Source organism: Lithobates pipiens, unplaced genomic scaffold (genome assembly GCF_037356315.1).
Source record: "Lithobates pipiens isolate NorthernLeopardFrog02 unplaced genomic scaffold, aLitPip1_a1.2 Scaffold_13, whole genome shotgun sequence".
Taxonomy (NCBI): Eukaryota; Metazoa; Chordata; class Amphibia; order Anura; family Ranidae; genus Lithobates; species Lithobates pipiens.
In genome coordinates, this window is record NW_027507718.1 from 523,156,164 (window position 1) to 523,173,971 (window position 17,808).

General features: G+C 42.1%; 1 protein-coding gene across 1 annotated transcript in view; it reads left to right on the forward strand.

Annotated features, from left to right (window-relative positions):
• LOC143975614 (uncharacterized) overlaps positions 1–17,808 on the forward strand; it is a 96,741-nt gene that overhangs the window by 65,570 nt on the left and 13,363 nt on the right. The window contains exons 4-7 of the mRNA XM_077478092.1: positions 1,961–2,011; positions 8,086–8,178; positions 13,607–13,705; positions 16,120–16,197. Coding sequence (XP_077334218.1) covers positions 1,961–2,011; positions 8,086–8,178; positions 13,607–13,705; positions 16,120–16,197 — 321 coding nt within the window. The remainder of the gene's footprint in view (positions 1–1,960; positions 2,012–8,085; positions 8,179–13,606; positions 13,706–16,119; positions 16,198–17,808) is intronic.

The following is a 17,808-nucleotide window of genomic DNA, read 5'->3' on the forward strand; positions in this document are numbered from 1 at the left end:
CTGACCGCACTATATCCTCCCCGTATTTCAAAGGCTTGTCTAAATGTCGTGCAGCAAACTTTAAACGAGCTTCAACATGCTTTTTCTTTAGCAATGGAGTCTTGTGTGGTGAGCGTACATACAGGCCATTACTTATTGTTTTCTTAGTACCTGTATCTGCTAATTCCAGGTCTGTCTGAAGCTCTCCACAAGTGGTCCTTGGCTCTTGGATAACTTTTCTGATAATTCTTTTCACTCCTCTGTCAGAAATCTGGTGAGGAGCCCCTGGTCGTGGCCCGGTTTATGGTGGAATTATGTTCTTTCCACTTCCGGATTATGGACCCACAGTGCTCACTGGCACATTTAGAAGTTACAAAATCCTTCTGTAACCAATGCTATCAGTATGTTTTGCAACAATAACGTTTCAAAGGTCTTAAAGAGGTCTTTGCGTTTAGCCTTCATGAGATGTTTCTTGGGTAACACCTTGGTAAAGACACCTTTTTATAGGCCATCAGTTGAGACTGAACCAGCTGATATTAATTTGCACTGACAAGGGGCAGGATTGCTTTCTAGTTACTGATAGATTTTAGCTGGTGTCTTGGCTTTCCATGCCTTTTTGCACCTCCCTTTCTTCATGTGTTCAATACTTTTTCCTTTTGTCATTCCATTTTTTTTTTTTTTTTTTACACAAAACTTAATTTTTGAACCTATTTGTTTTCTTCTCTTTGTATGTATGGATTGCATGGGTTGTTACCGACATGTGGTGACAATTTCATGCCAATAGCACCTTTTAGAAATAGATTTACCTAGAGAAATGGTGACACGTTCAAAACTTATTTTACCCGCTGTATGTACTGTATATATATATATATATATATATATATATATATATATATATATATATATATATATATTGAGTACACCCCTCACATTTTTGTAAATATATTATTATATCTTTTCATGTGACAACACTGAAGAAATTACACTTTGCTACAATGTAAAGTAGTGAGTGTATGGCTTGTAAAATAACTCAGCACAAAGCCATTAATGTCTAAACCTCTGGCAACAAAAGTGAGTACACCCCTAAGTAAAAATGTCCAAATTGGGCCCAAAGTGTCAATATTTTGTGTGGCCACCAGTATTTTCCAGCACTGCCTTAACCCTCTTGGGCATGGAGTTCACCAGAGCTTCACAGGTTGCCACTGGAGTCCTCTTCCACTCATCCATGACGACATCATGGACATTCTTGGCCAGTCCATCACCTTTACCCTCAGCTTCTTCAGCAAGGCAGTGGTCGTCTTGGAGGTGTGATTGGGGTCGTTATCATGTATCATGGATTACTGCCCTGCGGCCCAGTCTCTGAAGGGATGGGATCATGCTCTGCTTCAGTATGTCACAGTACATGTTGGCATTCATGGTTCCCTCAATGATCTGTAGCCCCCCAGTGCCGGCAGCACTCATGCAGCCCCAGACCATGACACTCCCACCACCATGCTTGACTGTAGGCAAGACACACTTGTCTTTGAACTCCTGGTTGCCGCCACCAACGCTTGTCACCATCTGAACCAAATACATTTATCCAGTAATCTATGTCCTTAGTCTGCTTGTCTTCAGAAAATTGTTTGCAGGCTTTCTTGTCCATCATCTTTAGAAGAGGCTTTCTTCTTGGACAACAGACATGCAGATGGTCTGAGCACTGGCAGTCACATGACACCGGGGAGGGAAAATGGCTAATTGGGCCCAATTTGGACATTTTCACTTTTCACACCACCGAAGCTTCCTCCTGGCGTGCAGAATGACATCACATGTGTGGCCCCGCCCAACAACTTTCTCCATAACAAGCATCATCAGGAGAACAGAGGTGCTGCAGTTCCTGTTTCAGATAATTCACAGTTCACGTTGCACAGAATTTTACATATTTTGGAATATAGATATATTATAAAATATCTAATCTTCCAAAGTGGCCTTTTTTCTTTTTCAGATCCTCTGACTTCTACATTGTTTCCACGGAACACAACTTTCAATCTAACAGGTATGAGCCTTTTTGTTAACTGTTATTCATGTGTTATAAACAATAAATATAGGTAAATAACCATATAAAATATGGGTAAATATAAGAGTACACCCAGCATTTTCATCTTCTTAAATTCCCTGCAAGTTAAATACCCAGCAGGAATGGAGCCTTAAAAAAAAACTGTGAATGGAGCTGTCAAAGTTCAACTAGACATCCATCCAGAGAACTCTATTCACCATGACATGGACTCGCAAAGATTTCCACAATTAGTCTCAGGGCTCCTAAAGGAGTTGGTCTAAAATGATTTGGCCAAAAGGAAGTAGATATAAGGCACCGGACTCAAAACGTCATTCTCTCCCTCAAGGAGCAAAAGTTTTGGGATTGATGTCTAGACCTCGGCAGCTCTACCACAAATTAGGGTGAAACCAACAAAAAAGCATGCTAGATGGCCATCTTAAGACTGACAAAACTGAGAAAAATTAAAGGTATCCGGTACAATTTGGGACCAAACATCAGGGCTTAAATGAGCAATCACAAAGTTCTCTGTAGGCCTCTAACTCAAAACCCTTTTGTGCAAAGACGGGCATCAATCATAAACATCTGATTGTTTGGCTCCCAAAACATGATGGATACCTTTTATCTTTCTTCTATAAGAATAATATGGGTCTTAACCCTTTTGAAGTCCACATTTTTCAATGAGTTAGCGTGACTCAAAATGTGCTCTACCAAAACGGTGGAGCAGAACGTCAAAGGGTTAAGATGACCATCGGATGATCTTTTTTTGGCCAATTCACCTAAATGATCTGATGTCTATGAAGCACCAGGGAAAAGCTGATCATACAAGTTGGGACAGGGGGAGTAGCTTTTTTTCTGATCATGTTCCTCCCAATAAGCCACTGTTGGAGGTGTTTGCATCTCTCCATAACCCTACCCAACCCTTGTATCCATGAATTGGTTTGTAAAGAAAACATCATGAGCATTACATACTTCTATCATGATGGGTATACTTTAGTCTAGTCAGACTTGTTAAAGTATGCGATTAGGCAAACTGATCTTGTGACCAATTTGAACATCTGATTATATTTAGGGCCAGGAGCGCTAATAAGGCAGTACAGTCAGCACTCCTGTACCGGGGGCCAGGCTCCATCAGTTCAAAAGGGGGGCCCAGGGGAACCTGCCAAGCAGGTGGACCAGCTGTACTGTCTTACTGCTGACTCTTGTGGCTCCCCCTGCAGCATTGCCGGCTTCTCCTTGTTCTTCCTCTGGCTGCGCTACAGGGGAATCAGTATCTGTGCCCCCACCCCACTTCTGTCTGGGCCCTCCTGCGTGTCCATACCCCCCCCTCCCCTGGAGCACTTCGGACTTCCCACTTCTTCTCTCCCACCGGATGCTGCGTTAGGGGCACAGGACAATCAGGGTCAGGATTTACCGACCCCATCCTTTCTTGAATGAAAACACAGTGCCAGTACCAGGGCCGGGACAAGGGGTGGGCAGGAGGGTCGGTTGCTCTGGGCACTGTGGTATCATGTGAAGTGGGTGGGCACCACAAGGAGATGGGGGAGGGAATTTGTGTTGAGAAGTGGAGTCTGGGGGAGCGGAGGAAGCGGAAAGAAATGTCCTAGGAGGGCAAATATGGGGAGGTGTGCTAGGAATGGTGATTTGGGGGGATTTGTGTTGGGAGGGGGGATAGGTGAGGAAGATTTCTGCTAATAGGGGTGGTAGGGGGTATATGTGCTGGGGGGAATTTGTGCCAGATTGGGGGAGGGGACTTTGTGCTGGAAGGGGAGTAGGGGAGAGGATTTGTGCTTAGATGGGTAATTTGAGGGTTAGGGGATATGTGCTAGGAGGGGGGTACATTTTTGTGGGGGGATTTGTGCTAGAGCCATATGGGTAGAGAGAATTTGAGCTGAGGTAATAGGGGGCAAAGATTTGTGCCCAGAGGGGCAATTTCAGGAGGGGGGGCAGATTTGTACTGAGAGAAGGGGGAATTCTTGCTTAGGAATTGAACATGCTTATTAGTATTTTTTTTTTTTTCGCTTACACATAATGCTCATACATATGGGGGAGGGGGGGGGGTTGCAATTTGGCACGGTGGCCCTGGGCTCTAGATGACCTTGTCCCGACACTGGCCAGTACCATTTGCTCCCTTGTCCATTCATCACTGAAGCATAGTACACCGCTTAGCACAGAGCGCTTCCCATTCATTCACTGTCCAGTGCAGCTGAGGCTGCAGAGAAAGGGACTGGGGAATCTCTGTCCTCAGTCCCTATCTCTGTCTCAAATGTGAGACATAAAGGGTCTTTTAAGAGCTGTGTTAATCTCAGCAAAGCCCCCCCCCCCCCCAATAGGGCAGTTAAAAAAAAAACATGTAAAATAAATAAATAATTAAATAAAATGTATAAAAATGTTGAAATTAAACAGAATAATTTGAAAAAAAATGGAAGGACTTGTTCCTCTCTGAAGAGAGTGAGCATGTGGATCACTCTTCAGAAAGAAACTGACAGGTGGTGAGGAGGCCTCCTCGCCGCCTGCTTTAACTCTGCACTAGCGCACATCGCAATTGCATGCTTTGCACACAGTTGCAGGGAGCTTACAGAGCAGTGATATTCACCTCAATGGGTCTTATTCGATGGAGGTATCATTTCTTCAATGGCTGTGAAGCATAGCATGGCGGCCATTGCATTTTGGCCAATATATATACAAATAGAATTTGATAGGCTGTATGGGGGCCCCATGATTTCTAACAGCAACCCTGTTTAGGGCAATAATAAAAGGAAGTTCTCCATACATAAGTGGATGTTTGATGTTCGCTTTATATTTTAACCCCTTTAAGCCCTTGTACACACGGTCGGATATTCCGACAACAAAATCAGTCGGATTTTTTCCGGCGGATTTTGTCCGAAACTGGTGTTGCATACACACGGTCAGTCAAAGTTGTTGAAAAATCCTTTCGTTCGGAACGTGACGACGTTCGTTCGTTGCGACGGGACTACGTTCAGGCTAGTAGCCAATAACTTTGGTCTCCTGATCTGAGCATGCGTGGCACTTTGTCTGATTGGAATTCTCTACAAACGATCGGACAAAGTCCCATCAGACCATGTTGTTGGAAAATGTTATATCCAGCTCTCAAACTTTGTTGGTCGGACATTCCGACGGAAAAAGTCAGATGGAGCCCACACACGGTCGGATTATCCAACAACGCGGTCCGATCGGACATTTTCCGTCGGAATCTCCGACCGTGTGTACAGGGGCTAAGAGTAGAAACATAGAATGGTCCAATAAGTCTACCCTCCTTTTTTGATGTTTTTGATGTCTGAGGGTTTTAGATTTAGTTATTTATTTGTCTATTTAGTCATTTATTCATTTGGTATTTTAAAGTTACTTTTAACCACTTCAGCCCCGGACCATTTTGCTGGCCAAAGACCAGAGCACTTTTTGCGATTCGTCACTGTGTCGCTATAACTGACAATTGCACGGTCGTGCGATGTGGCTCCCAAACAAAACTGACGTCCTTTTTTCCCCACAAATAGAGCTTTCTTTTGGTGGTATTTGATCACCTCTGTGTTTTTTATTTATTTTTTGCGCTATAAACAAAAAAAGAACAACGATTTAAAAAAAAAAAACTTTTTTATTTCTTGCTATAATAAATATCCCCCAAAAAAATTTATAAAAAAAATATTTTTTTTTCCTTAGTTTTAGCCAATACGTATTCTTCTACATATTTTTGGTAAACAAAAATCGCAATAAGAGTTTATTGATTGGTTTGCGCAAAAGTTATAACGTTTACAAAATAGGGGATAGTTTAATGGGATTTTCATTAATAATTTTTTTTTTTTACAAGTAATGGTGGCGATCAGCGATTTTTATTGTGACTGAGACATTATGACGGACAGATCGGACACTTTTGGCGTGATTTTGGGACCATTCAAATTTATACAGCGATCAGTGCAATTAAAAATGCATTGATTACTGTGTAAATGTGACTGGCAGCGAAGGTTAACCACTAGGTGGTGCTGTAGGGGTTAAGTGTGTCCTAGGGAGTGATTCAAACTGTAGGGGGAGGGGCTGCGTGCGACACATCACTGATAACCGCTCCCGATTACAGTACTAGGCAGAACGGGGAGATGCTTGTTTACATTAGCTTGTGAGACGTCGAGTCCGTGGAACCCACGATCACGCTCTCACGAAGCTCTCGGTGCGCGCGCACGTGCACGCAAGCCGCCTCTTAAAGGGCAGATTAACTTACCTGTATGTGCCCGTCTGCCACAGTATATCTGCATGAGTCGGTCAGCAAGCGGTTAAAGTGTAAGTTAACCCCCCCCCCATCGTTTTCAGCCAAGGAAGCTGCCATCTTTGCCTCTGTTTATTCTACAACTGCCATGATGCTGCACATGTGATCAGTTTAGACACCAGCCATTGGATCGTTTGACAGTTTGGTTGAGAGCACAGCCAATCGCAGTGTTACATTTCTGGCACGTGCCGGAATTGAAACAGTTTTATGGATAGGTTTACTTCTGCTTTAAGTATATTATTAAAGCAGTGAATGTGACTTTCCTCAAATATTCACGGGTGGTGAATAAATTGTTGCCAATTAAAAACACATGCGCCTTGTACATTCTACTGCAGTTTTTGGAATATCAAATGTCAGAGAGGGATCCAAACTTCTGGTTACCGTATTAGATCTAAGTCCTCTGGGAAAAAAAAAGGGGGGCGAATGGCAAATGTAACGCTAGTTGTGTGCCACATCCAAAATATACAATAGAAAAGAAGAAAAGTTCCCCTGGTTGGACTTTATAGGCAACACATGAGTAAAATAATATCAACGTAGTATAGTAAAAAAGATTTTTTGTTTATATTTATTAAAGTTTAAACACAATAAAAAAATGGAACATTGATTTTACTGTACACAGACAGTGAATATCACCAAAGTAAACATGAGCTTAATAAACCCTCCCAGCACCCAACGTGTTTCGGAGAATTCCTTCTTCAGGGGTATGAAAAAAGAGATATATATATATATATATATATATAGATAGATAGATAGATAGATAGATAGATAGATAGATAGATAGATAGATAGATAGATAGATAGATAGATAAGATATATATATAGATAGATAAGATATATATATATATGTCCCAAGGCAGATAGCATCAACGATATTGTACTTATGAAAAATGAGTCACTAGGAAGGTCAGACCAACAATTCCCATGCCATAAGATCAAAAGCCGGCCATATGAGCACACTGAAGCCAAAGATAGGGATCATTGGGAGCAGAAAGTATACTGGATCAAATGGAGGTCAGGAATTGCTGAGGACACCTACCGGTAGCACCCGCTTAAATTGCCAGTGTATTGAGGAATATAGCAGCCGCACATCCCACGCTCAGCCACACAATGCTGAGAATATCGAATGTCAGAGAGGGATCCAAACTTCTGGTTACCGTATTAGTTCTAGGTCCTCTGGAACATCACCAGCCAGGCGTATAGCATTTTGATAAAAGGGATAGGGTTGCGCTATGGAGAAAATTGAGTAATAATTGACAAAGGGGCTGCCGCTACCAAATGTTACCAGCCTAGTAGGTTGGAAAAAATGATGAAACGGTGGTGGTAGCTGTGGAGCTCTACCTAAAACAAATAATTGTAAGTGGTATAAAGTGATGTGTGAGTGATATAACAAAGTATAAAAAAAAAGGAACTAAATATATCTATCTACTATAGTTCAAAATTCACCATAATTAAAATTAAAATTAAATTAATTAATTAATTTTAACTAGTTTTAATTATGGTGAATTTTGAACTATAGTTTTTTTTTTGTTTTTTTTTAAATACTTTGTTATACTTTGTTATATCACTCACACATCACTTTATACCACTTACAATTTTTTTGTTTTAGGTAGAGCGCCACAGCTACCACCACCGTATAGCATTTTGAGTTCAGCAACGGCAGCATACATATCAGTCCCAAATTGGATTTCTTTCAGGTATTCTGGACTGGCAGTAATACAATTGTAACAATATTACATTTTCATGTATTGATCCATGTATTCATCGTCCATCAGTGATAATTATGTTGTTGTTTTTTTCCTAGCCTGTGAGATGGGATTTCCTGCTGTCCTCTTTTCTTTGGCTCCCTTGGTGAACATCCTCATAAATTTGCTTTTTCTGCTCCCGTGCCGACCAAGTGAGTGTCCTGAGTTCATTTCTAATGGCCAATGTCTTTTAGTCTGTATGTTCCATGCTGATTTAAAGCGGAGTTCCGCCGGTGGCAGCTACAAATACTGCAGCTGCTGACTTTTAAAATATGGACACTCACCTGTCCAGGACGGCCGCAATGTCAGCACCCAAGGACAATCTGTCGATCGACTCTCGGGTACCGCCTAGGGTGCCCACGTGTCCCGGATTGCCCGGGATTGTCCCGCAATTCGCATTTGTGTCCCGTGTCCCGGGCACCTTGTATTGTCCAGGAATGAAATGAGGACACATAGTCACCCTAATAGAAAATTGCTAAACTGGTTGCTAGGGCCACCCCGCCTGCTGTCTAGCAACCAGTGACGTCACATTCGCAGAGTCTCAGAGCAAGGCCAAGGGGAGCAAGGCCTTTATCCAGTGCCGCCCTTAAAAAGTGAGCAAATGGAACCTGATTGGAGCAAGTCAGATGATAAGTCGGGGCACTGGGGCTGGGGACAGTATGATAAATGAGGCTGACAAAGTGGAACCCTGCCTGGGGGGCAATAAAAAATGAGGCTGACAAGTGGAGGCAGTAAAAAATTAAGCTGAGAGGTGGGGTCAACAAAATGAGGCTGACAAGTGGGGACAATAAAATGAGGCTGACAAGTGGGGGCTATAAAAAATTAAGCTGACAAATAAGGGCAATAAAATGAGGCTGACAAGTGGGGGCAATACAAAATATATATGTAGAGAATGTGTACCATCTGTCTAAACTGGTGACCACTGTTTGCTTTTGTTTTTCCAAAAATTGTCAAAGAAAGTATCAAAAATCAGCTTTTTTCTGCTGGCACGAGGGCGTGCGCGCTGGAGCGGGGGGGGGGGGTGTACCTGAATGGCCGTTTGGAAATGTGGTCACCCTAGTGCTGCCACCGCCATCTTCAGTAAGGAAATCAGGAAGTGAAGCCTTGCAGGTTCACTTCCTGGTTCCCTACCGCGTATTGCGCGAGTCGCTCTGCGCGTTCCCACCAGAAGACAGCGCCAGGGGGGAAGCGGTGTGGATACCTGGGTATCTATGCCTGGAAGTGGGAGCAAAATGGCTGTATTAGGCAGATATTTGCTCCCCCCTGAAAGGTGCCAAATGTGACACTGGAGAGGGGGGGGGGATTCCAAAAAGCGGAAGTTCAATTTTTGGGTTGAACTCCGCTTTAAGCCTTGCATATACAGAACATGGCAAAATAAGAGCCATGGGTGGCCCTGTGGGCACCCTCTCACCCAACATCTCTAAACCTGCATATTTAACCGCTCCAGCCCCGGAAAGGTTTTACCCCCTTCCTGACCAGAGCATTCTTCAGCACTGTGGCGCTTTAACTGACAATTGCGCGGTCGTGCGACGTTGTACCCAAACAAAATTGGCGTCCTTTTTTTCCCCACAAATAGAGCTTTCTTTTGGTGGTATTTGGTCTCCTCTGTGGTTTTTGTTTTTTTGCGCTATAAACAAAAAAAAATATTTTTTACTTTTTGCTATAATAAATATCCCCCCAAAAAATATATTAAAGAAATGTTTTTTTTCCTCAGTTTAGGCCGATACATATTCTTCTATATATTTTTGGTAAAAAAAAAAATCGCAATAAGTGTATATTGATTGGTTTGTGCAAAAGTTATAGCGCTTACAAAATAGGGGATAGATTTACAGCATTTTTATTATACATTTTTTTTTATTAGTAATGGCGATCTGCGATTTTTATTTTTTATTTTTTTATCGTGACTGCGACATTATGGCGGACACATCGGATACTTCTGACACTATTTTGGGACCATTGTCATTTATACATCGATCAGTGCTATAAAAATGCACTGATTACTGTGTAAATTACACTGGCAGGGAAGGGGTTAAACACTAGGGGGCGACCAAGGGGTTAAGTGTGTCCTAGGGAGTGATTCTAACTATGGGATGGATGGGCTACCACTGACATGACAGCAATCACCGCTCCCGATGACAGGGAGCAGTAGATCTCTGTCATGTCGCTAGGCAGAATAGGGAAATGCCTTGTTTACATAGGCCTCTCCCCTTTCTGCCACTCCGTGACCCGATCGCGGAACACCGGCGGACATTAAGTCCGCGGGACCCGCGGGCATGGTGACGCTGTACGCGGCAGGCGCGCATGCTCACTAGCTTAACAAATTAAAGGGGACGTACAGGTATGCTCATTTGCCCACCGCTGCCAACAGTGTTCGCACCACACACGTGAGGTATCACCACGAACGCTATCGTGAGAACAATAATTCTAGCACTAGACCTACTCTGTAACTCTGGTAACCTGTAAAATATTTTAATCGCTTATGGAAATTTTTAAGTACCGTAGTTTGGCGCCAATTTAAAGGATGATGTGTTGGGTATCTATTTATTCGGCTTAACATCTTTTATATTTTACCAAAAATTTGTGTTATATATTGTGGTTTTTTTTTTTTTTTTTTGCATTAAGATTCAATAAAGTGTATTTTTTGATAAATTGCACAAATACCTTCAAATTAAAAAAAAAATTGCAAAAACCCATAATTTTATTGTCTAGTGCAGTGGTTCTCAACTTCTCAACTCCTGTCCTCGGGACTCATTAACAGGCCAGGTTTTATGTATTACCTTGGGGAGATGCAGACTAGAATACAGCAATCACTGAGCAGCAAATGAGATCATCTGTGATGTATTTCAGTTATCTTGCAAACCTGGCCTGTTAGTGGGCCCTGAGGACAGGGGTTGAGAACCACTGGTCTAAGGCCTCTGCTTAAAATATAAATATATATATATAGATATAATGTTTGGGGGTTCTGAGTAATTTTCTAGCAAACGATTATGATTTTTACATGAAGGAGAGAAATGTCAGAATTGGCCTGGTCTGGAAGTAGTTAAGGCATACCTCTCAACTTTTTGAGATGGGAAGGAGGGATACCTATCAGCAAAAGTATGCAGGCATAGGACACACCCCCTTGCCACGCCCCCTTTACAGGAGAATTGTACAAAAACAAGATTGGTTAGACCCACAAGGGCTTTTTTTTTTACCACAACTGTTCCTTTATATCGGCTTTTGGAATTTACAAATGCAGCAATTTCGAAATCAGATGAAAGGTTTAGCCCTGGGAAACACTTTTTGATAGATAAAAAGTGAATTTTTATATACAACTATATAGATCAGACCAAAATAAGGGACAAATGAGGAGGAAAGAGAGGCAGAGGGACATTGCTCTAAATCAGGGACAGTCCATCGATATCAGGGACAGTTGGGAGCTATGGTTAAGGGCAGGTATGCTAGGAGACAGCCCACCCCTTCTTAAAGGTGTAGGAATGCACTAGACCACTGATCTCAACCGGGGTTCCTCCAGAGGTTGCTAGGGGTTCCTCCAGAGGTTGCTAGGGGTTCCTTCAGCGTTGGGACATTTCTGCCTCTCAAATAAGTTCCCACCGACACCATTGATCTTTTTAGCTATCTGTAGGAGGTAATTCTTCCCAATGACCACAAGTATAAGGACCATTCTTCTCACTGACCATCACACTAATGTATCATGAGTTTTAGATTTCTAATTTTTAGACGGGGTTCCCTGAGACCGGAGAACTATTTCAAGGGTTCCTCTGTGGTGAAAAGGTTGAGAAAGGTTGCCCTAGACACCCAGCAATAGCAAAATGGCAGCGAAGGTGTCCCGTGCATCCCCTCGCCAATGCACCAGCAATACAAAGAAATGGCAACCACCCCAACCTATAACTGCCCTTTGCAGCAATGAGCAAATGGAAGGGTGACACAAGTATAAAAAAAAAAAATAATTCCCAGCTCGCTTTACCAACCAGCCCACAACAAACCAAATTGAGATTCCTCCATTGATTCTGTTTGGATGGGGAAATCATAGTTACATAGTTAGTAAGGTTGAATAAACACACCAGTCCATCCAGTCCATCCTGAGTGTCTACAATTGTCCCAATCCCTGTAGATCACACACTCACATCGGTCCCTACCCTCAAGGAGCCCACAATCCAAGGTCCCCATTCATATACTAGGGTCAATTTTGGACAGAAGCCAATTAACCTACCTGCATGTCTTTGGGGTGTGGGAGGAAACCGGAGGAAACCCACACAGGCTCGGGGAGAACATACAAACTCCAGGCAGGTAGTGTTGTGGTTGGGATTCGAACCAGCGATCCTTTTTACTACTAGACAAGAGTGCTACCCACTACACCACTTTGCCACCCAGGTACACCACTGTGCCGCCCACTATACCACTGTGCCACCTGTTACACCACTGTGCCGCCCGCTACACCACTGTGCCAGACGCTACACCACTGTGCCGCCCGCTACACCACTGTGCCACCCGCTACACCACTGTGCCACCCGCTACACCACTGTGCCACCCGCTACACCACTGTGCCGCCCGCTATACCACTGTGCCGCCCACAAAAATCAATAGAGTTCTCTCCTTCAATTGAGTGTGTGTATGTCCAGATTAAAATATAACTAAAGGCAATTTTTGTTTTAGTTTTGGATAGAGCGGAGATAGGTTTGAATACCTGTCAGGAGCATTATTGCTGTCTGTGTCCCTGATAGGGAGATTCATCCTCTCTATTTGTCTTGTTTAACATTATTACTGAAAGTGAAAGAGATCCTAAATGTTGAGTCACCCAAATCTTCCGGTGGGGGGGCACTGGTCCTGGTGACATCCAGGGATTTCCTCTCACTTCCTGTTTTGGTTACGGGACAAGAGGTGAAGGGAAATCTCCCAATAGAAAGAAAGAAAACCCCCTGGGGGTGGGATTTTTTTAGGCACTACCAACAGACAATAAAAATTAAGAATAATAATTTTAATAATTTTGTAGAAAAATACATTGAATATTGAACAAAGTAATGAACATTGGAAAATCAAGATATCGTGATACAGAAATCCTATAACCAACGCGTTTCGAAGATGAACGTTGTCTCCTTCATCAGGGTTTAACAGGAAAAATAGAATCTATAAAATTCAAATAAGTTCAATCAACAATAAGTTAAGCGGAACTCCGGCGAAAAAACATTTCTTTTTTTAAATTGATCCTAGCATTATTGCAAATGAAATTAAAAAACGATTATACAATGATCATGAACGATTTTGCAACGTCAACGGGGTGACCCTACCGCGTTGCGACGTCACCGACCGGGTGGACGGTCAGAGTTGGGATTTTAAAATCAAAACCAGGAAGAAATCCTCAGGTAGAGATGCAACAAAATCCTGCTCTGCTCCTGCATGTGGTCTTAGTTTCCTTTACAGCTGGGAAAGAAGTTAAAGTGTTATTGCATTATACTCCGAGATTATAAGAGCTTCTCTATTGTAACGTAAAATTGTGTTTTTTACATTTTGAATGAAGTCTTTTTTCAATCCAGTATTAGCAGCTGAATTAAACTCTATAACCCATCTTTGTGTTTGTAGGTGCTGCATCCCAGAAAATTCAAAAGAGATTGCTTCTCATAAGTGAATTATCGTCGCTGGTCTGTCAGGTGGTCAGCATTGGCTTGGGGCTGTCTTGTGGTAAGAAGCTACAGACATAAGTCATTTTAAATTGATTTGAATCTGCTGGTGGGATGGGCCAGAAGGGTGCTGTACAAGGCGCCCTGAATACATCACTGCCCCCCTGTGTCAGTACTCCTCCCAGGAGTTCTCAGCCCTGATACAGGCAGTGGGTGGGCTCTTGGGAGGAGTTATGCAAATATCAAATTGCCTTGATGGGCGGCTGTCATTCTGAAAAAGTGGGCATTCTTAGCCCCTGTACACACGGTCGGAGATTTCCACAACCAAATCCGTCGGATTTTGCCCGTCGGATTTTGTCCGTCGGATCTTGTCCGAAACTGTTGCATACACACGGTCGGACAAAGTTGGCGAAAAATCCGATCTTTCAGAACGTGATGACGTCATTTCGTTACGATGGGACTACGTTCAGACTAGTAGCCAATAGCTTTGATGTAGGAATTTGATCTGAGCATGCGTGGCACTTGGTCCGATCAAAATTCTCTACACATGATCAGAGTATGTCCGATCGGACCAGTTGGTCGGGAAATATTTCCAACATGTTGGAAAATTGGGTCCGACGGAGATTCGGACGGAATCAGTCCGATGCAGACCACACACAGTCAGATTATCCGACGACACGGTCCGATAGGACACATTCTGACGGATTCTCCGACCGTGTGTACAAGGCTTATGATAGGGTGGTCTGCATGCAAAAATAACCTAGATAATGTGTGGCTAAACCTCCGTGATTGTAAGAACTTAAATCCATAGAATGCCAGGGAAAGTCAGGCTGGGGAGGAAAGGGTTAGATGGGGCGTCCTCCAGCCAGGAAATGAAGCAGGTTTTATCTGACTTGCTTCTAACTAGACATGTGCAATTCGTTTTAGTTCTGAAAGTTAGACAAATTCGTTCATTCGGAAATATACGAATTTTCAAATTTCCGAATTTTTCCAAATATTTGGAAATTCAAAAATTCGACATTTCGGAAATTCTAAATTTCAAAAATTCGGAAATTCTAAATTCTAAAATTCAGAATTTCAGAAATTCGAAAATCAGAAAAATGTAAAAATTTGGTAATCCGGAAATCCAAAAATAAGAATGAAAATCTGAAAATGCAAAAATCTGAAATAATAATTAATAATAACTTAACTATTACTAACTATCAAATTATAAGTATTGGAATTTCCCTTCAAATTTGGATGTTAGTGAACGGAAACAAATACGAATTTATCCGAAGTTACAAATTATCCGTAATAATGAATGCCCTATTAAAGGGAATGGAATGGAATGAATTAATAATAATAAATAACAATAATAATAAAAACATATTATTATTATTTATTATTATTATTTCGTTCAGTTCAATTTGTTTAGATACAGCATTCTTTTTTTTTGGATAATTCGTAACTTCGGATAAATTTGTATTCGTTACGTTCACTAACATCCAAATTTGAAAGGAAATTGTAATACCTATAGTTTAATATTTAATTCGTTATTAATTAGAGTTTTAGAACTTTCTAATTTCTGAATTTCCGAATTTCCAAATTTTCGAATTTCCAAATCTTTGAATTTTCGAATTTAAGAATTCCGAATTTTAGAATTTACGAAAAACAAAACAAAAAAACAACTGAAACTAAAACGAAAGCAATTACATTTTTCGGCAGCGTCTAATGTACGTTGAGAGAAGCTCACAGTGTGCAGTGAAATCAAGGTAAGCTATTCCAGTCCAGGAGAGGAGCCGGTACATCTGTGTAAGCCTGGACGTCAGATTTAAAGTGGAGTTCAACCCAAAAGGGGAAGCTCCACTTGTTCGCACCCTCCCCCCCTTCACTGCCACATTTGGCACTTTTTGGGGGGGCAGGGGGGAGCGGATACCTGTCAAAACCAGGTACCCGCTCCCACTCCTGGGTAAGATCGCTGCACATCGATTGCGATGATCTACAACATTTCCTGCCCCTACCCCCCCACCTTCTGGGAGACACACTGGACAGTGAATGAAGTGCTCTGTGCTAAGCAGCTTCCTGTTCATTCACAAACGAAAGCATAGTAATTAACATAGTTTACTATGCTTCAGTTATGAATGGACACAGTGAGCTAGTGTGTTCATTTAGAAAAGGAAGGGGCTGGTAAATTACATATTTACTGGCCCCTTCCCCCGCTCTCCATCCTGAAACATTCCCCCCCCACACGGCATCCGGGGGAGAGGAGGGAAGCCAGCAACACTGCAAGGGTGCAAGGGGGGTGCCAACAAGGTGGGGGAAGCCTGGGCAGTAGGGGGAGTCGGTGCCGTCCATAGTCAGTTGGGTGTGCCCAGGGACATGCCTATGGGTCTGGTCAGTAAAGCGATTTTAGGTGCCATAGAAGGACGGCCGATAAATGGAGTAAACCTGAACATTTTACCAAAAAAATCTCATTACAGCTATTTATCTTTCCAGGAATTTCGGCTTGGCTTGTTCTGGCCATTTTCTGCACAGTATTCCTTATTGCCGACAAGATTGTTTCCCAGTTTAAATGTAAGTTTTTATTCTTGAATGCTAAGTTTGTAATTTCCAAAAAGTTGTCAGGGTCTCTTTAACCACCTCCTTACGTTGGTAGGAGGTGGAATACCGGGGGCTATAGCTGCAGCCATATGCCATAACCCCGATATTTGGTTTTTTTCAGCCGGCGATTCTCTAATTGCTAAAAGTGATCAGAGCGGTGGATTCACTGCTGGATTACTTTTAGAAACAGCAGGAGGGGTCTCCCCCCCCCCCCACCACTTTCATGTGGCTCCCATGCTTAATTGGTATCCCTGGGAACCAGTGGCGATTGTGGCGGTTCAGTCACAGAGATGTGCGGAGGAAAGATGGCCTCCGTTCATCTCTATGGCCTAGGAGGACCGGAGCATCATCATGATGTAACTTCTGCTTCCAGCCAAATGTAAACAAGGCCATTTTTTCAATGTTTTTTTATTATTATTATTTTTTTTTTTATCTAATGCTTTTCATTTACTGTCACTGCTTATTCCTATTATAAGAGGTGTTTACATTCCTTGTGATAGGAATAAAAGTGATCTTTTTTTTTTTTTTTTTTAAAGGAACAGTGTAAAAATAAAAAAAATAATATATAAAAAAGGACATCCCCCCGCCATGCTGATGCGCAGTGGTGAACGCATACATAGGCCACGCCCACATATGTAAACAGTGTTCAACACACAAATGTGAGGTATCACCTCGAACTTCAGAGCGTGAGCAATAATGTTAGCACTAGACCTCCTCTGTAACTCTAAACTGGTAACCTGTAAAAACGTTTAAATCGTTGCCTATGGAGATTTCTAAGTATCGTAGTTTGGCGCCATTCCACGAGCACGCACAATTTTTAACTGCTTCAGCCCTGGAAGATTTGGCTGCTGGATAACCAGGCCATTTTTTGCGATTCGACAATTGCGCGGTCGTGTGACATTGCACCCAAACAAAATTGACGTCCTTTTTTTCCCCACAAATAGAGCTTTCTTTTGGTGGTATTTAAACACCTCTGCGGTTTTTATTTTGTGTGTTATAAACAGGAAAAAAAAGCAACAATTTTGAAAAAAACACAATTCTTTTGTACTTTTTGCTATAATAAATATCCACAATTTAAAAAAAAAAAGCAAATTTCTTCCTCAGTTTAGGCTGATACGTATTCTTCTACATATTTTTGGTAATAAAAATCTCAATAAGCGTATATTGATTGGTTTGCGCAAAATAGGGGATAGATTTATAGCATTTAAAAAAAAATTTTTTTTTTTTTATTAGTAATGGCAGCGATCTGCGATTTTTATTGTGACTGCGACATAATGTTGGACACATCGGACACTTTTGACACATTTCAATGCTAAAAAAATGCATTGATTACTGTAAAAATGTCACTGGCGGTGAAGGAGTTTACACTAGGGGGCGATCAAGGACTTAACTGTGTTTCCTCTCTCTGTGTTCTAACTGAAGGGGGAGGGGACTGTCTAGAGGAGATAACTGATCGCTGTTCATATTTTGTATGGACACACGATCGGTCTCTTCTCCCCTCATAGAACTAGGATCTGTGTGTTTACACACACAGTTTCCGGTTCTCGTTGTGTCACGAGCAATCGCGGGGAGCAGTGGGCGCAT